Genomic DNA, 12,475 nt, shown 5'->3' with positions numbered 1-12,475 from the left:
TTAGGTGGAAATCTAGAGCAAGGTACGTACTCGGGACATGCAAGTTGAGGCAGGTACTGCTACCACCCCGGCTCAAGAGTTCCGCATGTTCCTGTTCCCGCTCTCCTGTTCATGTCGCATTTCTTTTTCTTTTGTGCTTTCCAACGGATAAGCTATGCTGCAGCTCTAGCTCTAGCAAAGGTCTGTTGGTTAGAATGAATTCGGTCATACGGGTACAGCGAGGTAGCATCGAAGGTGGTCGGACTGGCATTCCATAGAGTCAGGGTCGTGATCGACGTCGTGGCGGTGGTGGTGGTGGTGGGCGTTTGTTGTGCGGCTATTCACCTTTGCAGTGCAGCAGTTCAGAGTCTACTCAGTACTACCATAGTACGCCATGCATGGAGGAACACGGGTACAGAGAATAATCATTCAATCTAGACTAGATAATCCATGCTTCCATAGACACAGCAAAGTCGCATCAACCCTGTTCTGCTTGCTTGCCCATGCCATTGCCAGGAGTCAAGCCCAAGGACAAGCATACGTACCCATACCCGGGACCAGCAGTTGCGTGACTCTCTTTCCCGTCTAACCAATGTACGAAGCGAGGTACCTTTACCCTGCCTGACCACCACAAGGTACTTTGCGTATCCAGCCGTCCTCGGTTCATACCTACTCTATCCGTACATACCATGGCCACGGCAAGTGATGGAACGGGGCACGATGGTACCTTGTCAACGGAGACCATCGACGGAGGCAAGGACGAGGGAGGCACGGAGGGTACCAAGTGTTGACAGCTAATGAAATTGAATCAGGTAATAAGCACATAATGTACTCCGTACCTTACGGATACCATGAGGTGAGGAGCATGGAGCACAGAGCACGGAGCGCTCCAGATGAATGAGGTGAGGTGACTGAGCAGGTCCCAGGTCCCAGGAGCAAGAGCAGTAGGTAGTGAAGAGGGCGGTACTTCATAGTTTGCTCTCTGTGCGTGCGTTTGGGTACCAAGTATCCCCGTACGGATACAGCACTTTGGCTTGTTCTTCTTCTTCTTCTGCTGCAGAACAACCTGTCTGCTTCGTCTACTTCGACTTCTCTTTCTCGCTCTCTTCCTCCTCTTCTCCTATTTGCTTCCAATCTTCCTTCCCCGTTCCGTGCGTGTCCGCCGTCTTCCTCGATCTTTCTCCCAGCACTTGGCTACCCTCATCACATCAATCTCGCTTGGTCATCACCAACATAGCTTAACAGCCTCTGTGTGTCACTGTCACGTCTCGTCTCGTCTGGCCTCAGCTTCTTGTCTGCTCCTCACATCATCGTCGCCATCGTTCCTTTCTCCAATTCCTGCGCTAGCCCGTTAGTTCTCTCCCCTGACCCGCCATTGGCCTCGCTGGGCAGCAAAAACACCTGAGCAGGAGGATTAACATTAGCAACCCGCAGCTCACCGGGCGTCCGCTACGAACGCCCCCTAGAGTCTTAGCGGTTTTTGTTTTTCTCTGACCTGCCAGCGGGAACAAGAACAAAACCGACAAAAGCTTCCTCTGCCCACTCCCGCCCGTCTTATTCCTCAAACCTGGACCTCCAAAAGGTGTACAGCCAGAGACAGGCACGCCGCAGAGCACTGCACCACCACACCACACCGCACCGCACCGCACTTCATACCTACGGGCAGGCATTGCATTTCGATTCTTCTACCCACGCCGTCCGCCCTCGCCGTCGCTCCCGTCGCCTTGTTGTCTCGACTCGACTCGACTCGACTTCCAATCTCTCTTCTCCCCCATCCTCCCCGCCTTGCGCCTTGCGCTTCACCTGCGTCACGCTGAGATTACGATCCAAATCGACCCTTTTTCTTCCATCCCGGCCCGGTCAACCTCTCATCGCTCTTATCTTCGTCTCTTCGTCTGATCTTGCCGACCTTCAACGCCCTCGGACCATTGCGAGACCGTTCCAATCCTACCTGGACCTCGACGCGAATTACTCCAAGAACCCTCCTCCCCGGAACTAGCTGCTCGCATTTCTTCTTCCACCTCGTTTTCGCCTTAGACCGTTACCATCTCCACCGGTCCGCCTCATTGATTGTTTCTCGGTTTCTGCCCACACTTTTTCTTACCGACTGAACGCGTTACTTTCTTTTCTTTTTTGCCCCAACGCTTGTTCAGCGTCACCGCGCCGGCTCCTTCGTGCACCCAAATTATTCGGCGATAAACGTCCCTACACCAATATGTGTTTCGGGGCTCGAACAAAAGATGACGGCGGTGGTGCTCGTTCGCGCGACCTCGACCGCATGATCCGACAAGATGAGAAGCGCCTATCGAAAGAAGTTAAGCTGTTGTTGCTGGGTATGTTGACGCGATCGCTAACTAGCACAATGCATCTGTTCGTGCGCTGACTTTGTTATCATTTGCACAGGTGCCGGAGAATCTGGAAAATCCACTGTCCTGAAGCAAATGAAGTTGATTTACGCACAAGGTTTCAGCAAGAACGAGAAGCTCGAATGGAAGCCGGTCGTGTTCAACAACATTGTCCAATCATTCCGTTTGATCCAAGATGCCATGACCGAAATGGGAATCGAGTTCAGCAACCCCGAAAATGAGGCAAGCGACCCCCGATAAAGCTCATGTTGACGCCAATTGAGTGCGACAACCTCGAGACATCCTGTCACTCTTCGTGCGTGCAATGAATAGAACGGCCCGGCTAACACATGGTGTCTCTTACAGAAGCACATGGCGCATATCTTGGTGGAACACGAGATCAACGCCCAAGACCCTCTCCCGCGCGATTACCTGCAACCTGTCAAAGAACTCTGGGTCGACAGTGGTGTCAAGCAGGCAATAGCAAAGGGCAACGAGTTCGCCCTCCACGACAACCTGGCATAGTAAGCATACTGTCGCACCACCTGCCTTTGCAGACAATATGGCTAACCGATATAGCTTCTGTGACGATTTGGACCGCATTTGGGATGCGAGCTACGAGCCCACAGACCAAGATTTGTTGCGATCAAGACTGCGAACCACGGGAATCACCGAAACGGTTTTCGACCTCGGTCAACTGACATACCGCATGTTCGACGTCGGTGGCCAACGTTCAGAACGGAAGAAGTGGATCCACTGCTTCGAAAACGTCAATTGCTTGCTCTTCCTTGTCGCCATCAGCGGATACGATCAATGTTTGGTCGAGGACAAGGATGGCGTAAGTGTGACCGAGTCTATTTTTTCTCGCTTTCTGTCAAGCTGACCAACCCAACAGAACCAAATGAACGAAGCGCTCATGCTCTGGGAGTCGATTGCCAACTCGCACTGGTTCACGAAGTCTGCCCTTATCCTCTTTCTGAACAAGATGGATCTCTTCAAGGAGAAGCTCCCTAACAACCCAATCACGTCGCACGGTTTCACGGATTACCACGGCCCCGCCGAAGACTGGAAGTCTGCCAGCAAGTACTTCTTGGACAAGTTCCGCGCCCTCAACCGAAACACCGAGAAGGAAATTTACGGACATTTCACGAACGCCACTGATACGAACCTGCTCAAGATCACGATGGGCTCGGTCCAGGATATGATTATCCAGCGCAACCTCAAGCAGCTGATACTATAAGGCAGAGCCAGCGATATTGGGTCACCAGGTGGCCTAAGATTATCCTCAACCCCCCACCCCACGGCATGCATGAAACATGCCAACTCTAATCGATACCCGCGGTCTTTCCGGCTTTCCTAAGCTCATCACGGCCCCGCCCGGCGGCGCTAGTCATTCACGACGATTGCCACTTTGTCGTATATTTGCGATTACACGCCTGGGCCTCCCGGTCGCGATACATCAGCGAGTCCATTGCGGACGCCGGCACCGATATGGATGTATATTACTCCACTTCCTTTGTGTCTAATTTCTCGTCATCTATTGTTCATATGCCGGCGTTGGTCTGAACAGAGAGTTTGGCAAAAAAAATTGTGGCTGGATCACTCGGCTATTTTTTTTTGCATATTATTATCATCACAGCGGTCGTTGGTACCGCGCAGCCGAGGCCAGTAGAAGAACAGTAAACAAACCACTGAGAGTGGTCCCAACTCGGAGCTTCAAGGTTGAGGCTCATGGGAAGAAAGGAAAGAAGGCGGAGCAGGTTGCGAAGGGTGGTTAGTATGAGACGAAACGGGAGCGAGTGGAGAGAGAGGCCGAGCAGAATTGGATTCGCGTAACGATGGATTGATACCTAATCAAGTGTTTCAAAGCTTTGCCGCTCACATTGGGGGTCAGGGGAAAGACATGTGTGTGGATTTATGCTGCGAGGCGGAAGCGCCGCGGGCTACAGAGCAAGCAGCTATCTCATTTACAAGAGAAAAGGAAAAAATCAGATAAAACATGTTAAAAATTCCGTCTGATGACCGCCCAATGCGTATGCTCTAAATATGTAAAGGGATCTTGTTCGATGGAGTTTATTTTCGGTCGAGCCTCCAATGCCTGACACTCTTCGCATTGAAGAAACATCAGCCTCAATTTTAAGCTTTCATGTAGGAGTGGCATATCCGACCCAAGGAGTTGGGTTGGGACCAGACTGCAACGGTTATTGATACTATGTCGGGCTCTCACCGATAACTGGCGTCCGGGAGAATTGGACCGGACTGGGCTTGTCATGGTTTCGGATTTTGTGATACCCCAAACATGAGCTTACAAAGAAGATGTTTCACGCGGGGGAAGCAAGAGCTGATTTGGCCGGACGAACGTCGCCAGGCAGGCTGCCGAAAAAAAAAAAAGATTCAGCTGTTTATCGGGAGGAAGAGAGATTGGGGTAAGTAAGGGTGCGTGCCTGTTACAACGTCGTTGGGGATTTCTGATTTTCCTTTCTTTTGCATTCTATCTCAGCCCGTCGCCTGGTGTAAAGCAAGAAAGGCGGCGGCGGACGGCCAACCGGTGTATCGTGAGGTTACCGATTGCCTGGGTTCATTCGATGGTATGTAAGTTGACCTGGAATGTAAGGTGTGGCACGGGAATCGCAAACGAGTCTTGGTTAGGTTCCGATGCTGCTGGGTTAGGTGGGTTCAGTTTGCGTGCCACGGTAAAGCTGTAGCCCGGTTCCCGTAGCGTTGAGATCTGGGATCTTTGTTGGGGTATGGAATGTCTGTTTTGGATTGCTCCCTAGCTTATAAGCTACGTAGAAACATTCCTTACCTACTCGGCCCGGGAGAGTGTAGGTGGGAGGGTATTCATCACCATGGGGGATGGTAGGCATGGCGATGGAGTCTATGTGTCTTGTGTTTCGGGTATGGAGGGATGGATTTGGAGGATTGAATCGATTCTACTTGATGAGGTCTGTGTGATTCGAGGTGGCATACTTCAACTGGTCTTGTAGATCTCAAAAACGACAATGAGAATTCTGAAGGCACTAGCCGTATATCAATGAGATAATACAATACTGCGTACTATATATGGAGGCGTGATGATGAGCAAGGGTCCTTCTTGATCACGGAGTAAGGAATGTCCAAGGAGAAAACAAAGTGATTAGCGGCGGCTGAACGCGGGGGAGTCCAAGGTAAAGGCCGATCGGAGCCGGGCCGAAGCAATTCAATTTCCCGATAACAGATCGGACAATTCGGAGCCGTGGAAGTTACCTCGCACTGTGGGGATTCGTCTCTCCGAATGCTACAAACACAGTGCGAGATGTCGTCAATAGCCGAACCCCAGGGATGAGCTCCGACCGCGAAGCCCGTCACGGCAGCTACCCCGCCGTTATCGTTCCTCCCCCCACCACCACCACCGCGCCGAACCAAACGTCACTCGCAAGTCGCAACCCCCTCCGCTTCGGAAAGCACATAGCCCTTCCTTCCAACATACAATGCGCCTCGCCCTCCGCACCCTACGCACCCTATCAACAACAATCACCAACTCTCCTGCCCACCGCCTCGTCCCCTTTGGCAACTTTCATCGCAACGTCCGCAAGATGTCGTCCCTCCCGTCCCCGGTGCTCAAGAAGCCCGTCAAGCTAGCCTGCATCCAGCTCGCCTCGGGCGCCGACAAGGCCGCCAACCTCGCCAACGCCCGCGCCAAGGTCCTCGAGGCCAGCGCCGCCGGCGCCAAAATCGTCGTCCTGCCCGAGTGCTTCAACTCGCCCTACGGGTGCGACTACTTCCCAAAGTACGCCGAGACCCTGCTCCCGTCCCCGCCCACCAAGGAACAGAGCCCCAGCTTCCACGCGCTGGCGGCCATGGCGAGCGAGAGCGGGAGCTACCTCGTCGGTGGCTCCGTCCCGGAGCTGGATGCCGAGACGGGGAAATTCTACAACACGAGCTTGATCTTTTCGCCCGAGGGGAAGTTGTTGGCGACGCATCGCAAGGTGCATCTGTTCGATATCGATATCCCGGGCAAGATCACCTTCAAGGAGAGCGAGGTGTTGAGCCCCGGCGACCAGGTCACCGTCGTGGATCTCCCCGAGTACGGGCGGATCTCTGTGGCCATCTGCTACGACGTGCGGTTCCCCGAGCTGGCGGCCATCGCCGCGCGCCGGGGATGCTTCGCGCTCGTGTACCCGGGCGCCTTCAACTTGACGACGGGGCCGATGCACTGGCGGCTGCTGGGGCAGGGGAGGGCGGTGGATAACCAGATTTACGTGGCCATGTGCAGTCCCGCGCGGGACATGGGCGCGACGTACCACGCTTGGGGACACTCGTTGATTATCGACCCGATGGCGAATGTGCTTGTTGAGGCGGAGGAGGGGGAGGGAACCGTTGCGTGGGAGTTGGAGGGTGAAAAGATTGAGGAGGCGAGGAGGAATATTCCTATTAATTCGCAGAGGAGGTTTGATGTGTATCCTGATGTTAGTCAGGGAAAGCAATGAGGATGGTATGGGATGGGATGGATGTTTGGTGTAAGAGAGTTTTAAAGAGATGATGAAGTGTGTTTGTTGAAGCTGGTGGAGCAGATTAGGTGCATATAGAATGGGGTTCGAGGGGTGTCGGCTCCATGTATTCTACTGTGGCACATACAAAAGATGGTCGGGTGGGAGGAAAGACTTCAGCTTAGGTATCACGTGCATCAATGACATCTGCATTACATTTCAAGCAGAGTTATTTGCGGAATATCACGGTGATTGAGGGATCTCGTAGACGTTGATCAGTTGAAGCTCCACTTCATGTCAGCCTCGAGATATCGAGGGCTACTCACCGTCATCCGAGCAGGTGATCATAGTGATTTTCAGCCCTCACTGTGGAGCAGCCAAAGCCTGAGCCTATCTATCGGTTTTCAGAACATGAGGAATACTCATACAGCCAGCGATTCTGTCTATTGTCTTTGTCCAAGGTACAGGATGGAGGGAACCACGAGAATCGTAGACCACCAAGGCTTTGATCCCAAAACAAACACCACCGTGCATCGACTTCGGCTTACCCCACAAGACAGACGTAATCTGGTCTTCATAGTGTAGGGAATCCAAATCAACTCAGTAATAGCCCTCGTTGCAGGTCTGAAGGAGTTTCTCTTCTGCTGTCACAGCTGAACAATGACCGCTTTGGCATCCCATTTGCAGCCGAAACAATCATTAAAAACGAATCCAAGAGAAAAGCGTACATCTATCTTCATCTCTTCAAAGCCGTCTGCACCCTAGTCTTACACTCATAACACAGACTCGCCCCATTGACCCTTGCAATCGCCGCCTCGTGCGGCATCAACGTCGCCATCTTGGCCTGGAACGCAATCGACGCCGCAACCACGAACTCGCTAGGCAACTGGCCCGCAAGCCTCTCCCACGAAGCCGGCGAACAGTTTTGCACAAACAGATCCCGCAACCTCTCCATCAACCCCTCGACGTCGTCGTCTCTCCTCCGGTGAAGGCTCGCCAGCGCGACGTAGCCGTTGGCGAAGTTGAAGACCCACCACTCGGCGCCGTGTTGCTGCTGTGCATCACCGCCTCCGCCGCCGCCGCAGCTGCCGCCGAGCTTCGTGGCCCCGACGTCGAGCGTCTCGCGGATGGCGGTGGATACTTTCCCCAGGAGCAGGTCGTCGTGGAAGCGGTCGCAGAGGGACCACATGTCGACGAGCTCCGTCAGGTCGTGCGGGGTGTGCATGTCGCAGGGTTTCAGGGAGAAGGGGGAGACCTCGTAGTAGACGGCGTCCTCGCCCGGGTGGTCCGCCGCGTTGCGGCGGCAGCGTTTGACGCGCTGGGCCGTGAGGCGGGTGAAGTAGCATAGTTTCACGTAGGTGCCTAGGGTCAGCGGGCTGATGCTGACGTTGACTTCGCCGTCGTTTTCGTCTGCGTTGTCGTCGGTGTCGTTGAGGTCGATTGTGTTTGTGTGGGATTCGGCGAAGGGTCCGTCGAGGCAGCGTTGGAAGTATTTTGAGGACTCGACTAGGAGGGACTTGTGGATTGCAAAGGACTGGTCTGAGGTCTTGAGCCAGATTATGGTTTGGGGTTGCCTTGGTCTCTGGTCAGTGGGAAAAGTGAATCAACTTCTCTTCTATCATGGACGCTTTCGGACAGAACGAGATAATGCTGTGACTTCACTCGCAACAACTCAACAGCACAAACACAATTACAGCTAGATATCAGATCAAATCGCTTTTCAGCTTGTTGACTCACCGTAAGAGAGAACCCGCATCGCTCAATTCATCAGGTCTTGGCGCTCCTCGGTCAAGTGTGGTATTCATGGTGCATATGTTTCTGCAGGTACATTCGCCAATCTGAGATCAGAATACGAATGTGAGAGTGGGAGAATGAAGTAACAAAAAAGCCAATTCAAAGTGACGGACATTGCACGGTCGACCCCGCGCGGGATACGGCCTCGGTAAGAGAGCTTGTTCAACTCATCTGATGTTTGGGACCCAATCGGGTGGGTTATCTTGACTCGATCATGCGCGGGTGAAGGGATGATCTTTCAGCTACATTACATTTCCATCGACGGAATCTCGCTCCACAGCTGGATTACAACTTGTCATCAAGCACACTATGTTCTGACGTCACAGTCATACGGTTCTTCGGTAACCTTGTATCGTGATCTGTCTTCACCTTATCTACAGACAGCTGTCTCCGGTCACCGTTTGGTTTGGGTAGAGAGCTCTGATACTCAGAGGCTATGTTCTCTTCGTTAGTCGATGTATTCAGTTTGTCTGGCGGTTGATATACTTACATTCGCGAAGAAGCCCCGGGGATCGTACTTGGACTTGATTTGAGACAGCTTTGCGACATTGGCGCCGTAGTACGAATCAAGCGGAGGGGTGGAAATCGTGTCATCCATGTAGCCCGAGTAACTCGCCATTCTGTTGTCACTCTCATCAGTCACTCATTCTCATCAGGCTCAAAACACAACTAGAACGAAGAAGAACCCACCCAACAAGGGGACGTAGGTAATCCTCCAGGCTCTTGAACCATTTCACATAGCCAGCATGGACCTTCTCATCCGCGGAGCTGGACACGATGAACTCCATGTGCGAATACGCCTGCTCGCGCCACGCAAACGCCGCATCGCCCGCGACCGAAATGTTCCACGCGTGCCACTCGATCCACCCCTGCGCCGCGTCGTCGAGCTCGTCGATCCGCGAGATGGCGTTCTTCATCGTCTCGTCAGTGAGCAGCTTATCTTTTTGGACCATGAAGGATTTCGACAGGCGGATGAAGCGCGCCCAGGGTTGTGCGGGGGGTAGCTCGGGCGCTTTTGTCGTCTCGTTGTAAGTGAAGTTTGCGTAACCCGGGATCTGGACGAACGGCTGCTGGATCGTGTTGACGACAAACGGCGCGACTTGCGCAACGGCCTCGTCGGCGCCGCACTCGTTGACGCCGTAGCCGAAGAGGCGGGCGTTGATGGTGTTGCACCCGCCCGAGATGTACGCCGCCGGTTTGCCGATACCCAGGAGCCCGGAGGCGTTCACCATGCCCTGCAGCTTGTCGAGGGTGCAGCCGTAGCACCACCCAATCACGTCGGTGCGGTTCTTGTACAAGTTCACCTGCGAGCTGAGGGCGCTGTCCGCGCGGGGCGCCCACTCATGGAACGTCTTTGCGATATCGAACCGCGTGTCGGAGCCGTTCCACTGCAGGTACACCATGGCGGACCGGGGGAACTCGTACATGCGCAGCGTCCACTCGATGACGATGCCGTAGGATCCGCCGCCGCCGCCGCGGATGGCGAAGAAGAGGTCGGCGTTTTGGTCGCGGGAGGCCGTTACGATGCAGCCGTCCGAGGTGACTACCTTTGCGGACTCGACGTTGTCGACGCCGAGGCCGTTTTGGCGCATCTGCATGTTGAAGCCGCCCGCGGAGAGGAAGCCCGAGATGCCGACTGTGGGGCAGATGCCGCCCGTCCAGTCGAGGCCTTGCTGGCCGAGGGCCGTGTAGAGGGCGCCGAAGCGGATGCCGGCGCCGACGGTGGCGGTCTTTTTGTCTGCTGCGATGTTGACGTAGTCGATGTGGGTGATGTCGATGACGAGGGCATCTTGGAGGGCGGAGTATCCGAGGAAGCTGTGCAAAGTAAGTTACTTTGAACTCACCGAGGGCAGGTTTGGAGATGTTGAATGCTTACTGGTGACCACCGGTTCTGGGGACTGCTTTGATGCCACTCGTCTTTGCGCATTGGATCAAGGGTGCAACTTCGTATGGCTTTTCTGCGTAAGCAATCAACACTGGCATCTGTGTAAACCTGTTGACCATATGGTAAGCACTGTGTCCTGAACTTTGAGGCAGTATACCGGTCTCACTGGATGGCCTCTCCGATTCTCGCATCGTGGTATGTAGGATCAGTCGGTGTCACGATGCGCAGAGCCGCGTTCCCTCCAAAGACCTCCTCCACACATGATTTGAGGGCGTCTCTTTTGATCCGAGGTGCGGCAAGGACTGCCTGCGCAGAAAACGCAGCGAGGAGAAGTGACAGCTGCATGGCGAGGAGCTATGGCGGGTTGGCTGATTCGTTGACGAGGAGGATGGTCTGTGGTTGCTGGTAGGGCAGGAAGGAGTTCTTCCGGAAGGTCGCGGGTGACTGTTAAATACATTGCGCCGATGATCTTTTGGGCCCCCTTCTCCCCTGCTTCGCAGAACACAAGATCGAGGATATGTACAGCCCTCTTTCCTCCGTCTTGGTCCTTAGTTGGCAAAAGTATAATACGAAGCACAATCGGTCGATAGTCAAACGAGACGCCAAGGATTAGATTAGCGAAATGGACTTCCAAGAACAAAGTCCGGCTTGGGTAAGAGTGGCTGTGATATGTTGGATGCTGTTACCTAGGCTCCTCCGCTAGGGGACGGATGGGAGCCCCGGGGTGGATCCCGCCGCAACGGCCGGTGGTAAGATGTGATTGGCTGAGAAGGCACAGCCTCCGTCCGAGTCAACACGGAAGACTCCGGAGAACATCGGAAGTATGCTTTGTAAAAGAAGAACAGCCAACAGCTCTTGACTGGCTTGACTCTTAATTTCGGTGGCTCTTTGAATCGTGAAATAGGCCAGGATACCTCGAGCGAGCAACCGCATAATCCAACATTTTGGCGATCGGCACTCTATGTTGGCATGATAAGATTACCAGACAGCACAAAAGGATCGTGTCAACATTAGTCTTAATTTCGTCGAGGCATTTGCAATCATGTCGATTTTAAGATAAGAGTTTACGGTATGCGAAGAGAAGAAAAAGGGCAGAAAGGCGGGCTGGCAGTATCTAGACAGTTTCCCAATCGCCTGAAGAGACTCGTTGATCAGAGCACAGAGTGTTCTTCAACACGTCAAACTGAGCATGGGGTGCATAAAAACGATCGCTGGATCTAGATTTCGCTGCGATTTTGATGCGAAACCTCTCAAAGCTTCTTTCACTTATCTCCAGACCACTGGCCCTACCAGTATCTCATTTTAGGTGAGCCTACCAACTATGCGTGCGTTCGGAGGGCCCTTCAGTAATAGCAAGAAATGAAAGCCCACAATACTCGGAATGAAAGTAAACCATGAGTTGTCAGAGTATAAGAATGAAAACCACCAGAATTAGACGATAACATGGGCGAAGACAGCTGTTGCCAAAGAGACCAGTGTCGCTACGTGATGGCGCCAGGAATTGGGTTAGGACTGGAGGGTTTATCGTCGAAAATATATTCTGGTTCGACCCTCATCCTCCATATGAAAGATGTAGACATATCCACTCAAAGTGTCACGCGACATCGACAGGGTAAGAGCAGTTCTATAGTCCGTTTGCGTATGTTCACGGCACAGCAATCCACCCGGACCTTCGGAGAGGGCATTGCATGACGTACGCCACCGGGATTCGACGGTGAAATAAAGTGAACCGTCGTCCTGAGAGATGTTCTAGAAGCTCTCAATGCGACATCTGTTGCATCGTCCAACCGCAAATTCCAAGGGGAAGGGTACTTGGCCAGATGTGATGCAGACAATATACGAGAAACATCCAACTAGCATGTTTACCTCCGACGAAGCCAAGCCATCAAAATGCTTCCGGCGGAGTCCTCTCTTACGCGTTTGAACAATTATTAAACGCTTCTTTGCTAAAAGTGATCGGCGGAACGCTAGCAGCATGGGTCTTATGAGATCGAGATGTCCAA

At 53.3% G+C, this 12,475-nt stretch overlaps 3 protein-coding genes across 3 annotated transcripts; 2 read left to right on the top strand and 1 right to left on the bottom strand.

Annotated features, from left to right (window-relative positions):
- Positions 1-2,194: 2,194 nt before the first annotated feature.
- CTAM01_00975 (guanine nucleotide-binding protein alpha-2 subunit) lies at positions 2,195-3,564 on the top strand (the record flags this gene model as incomplete). The annotated part of the gene is made up of 5 exons (XM_060517019.1): positions 2,195-2,312; positions 2,383-2,495; positions 2,691-2,848; positions 2,904-3,162; positions 3,220-3,564. 5 exons carry the CDS (start codon positions 2,195-2,197, stop codon positions 3,562-3,564), a joined length of 993 nt encoding a protein of 330 aa, XP_060388481.1.
- A 2,230-nt stretch (positions 3,565-5,794) lies between these two features.
- CTAM01_00974 (carbon-nitrogen hydrolase) lies at positions 5,795-6,793 on the top strand (the record flags this gene model as incomplete). Its single annotated transcript, XM_060517018.1, has 1 exon — positions 5,795-6,793. The coding sequence occupies one exon, from the start codon at positions 5,795-5,797 to the stop codon at positions 6,791-6,793; it is 999 nt and encodes a 332-aa protein (XP_060388480.1).
- Positions 6,794-7,529: 736 nt separating this feature from the next.
- CTAM01_00973 (uncharacterized protein) lies at positions 7,530-10,817 on the bottom strand (the record flags this gene model as incomplete). The annotated part of the gene is made up of 6 exons (XM_060517017.1): positions 7,530-8,367; positions 8,966-9,021; positions 9,078-9,207; positions 9,278-10,402; positions 10,464-10,580; positions 10,639-10,817. The coding sequence occupies 6 exons, from the start codon at positions 10,815-10,817 to the stop codon at positions 7,530-7,532; spliced, it is 2,445 nt and encodes an 814-aa protein (XP_060388479.1).
- Between the last annotated feature and the right edge of the window lie 1,658 nt (positions 10,818-12,475).

The sequence above is a fragment of the Colletotrichum tamarilloi genome (assembly GCF_030869305.1).
Source record: "Colletotrichum tamarilloi strain Tom-12 chromosome Unknown Scaffold_2.1, whole genome shotgun sequence".
Classification (NCBI taxonomy): domain Eukaryota; kingdom Fungi; phylum Ascomycota; class Sordariomycetes; order Glomerellales; family Glomerellaceae; genus Colletotrichum; species Colletotrichum tamarilloi.
Note: the sequence above shows the minus strand (reverse complement) of the source record. Positions and strands in the feature narration are given on the sequence as shown.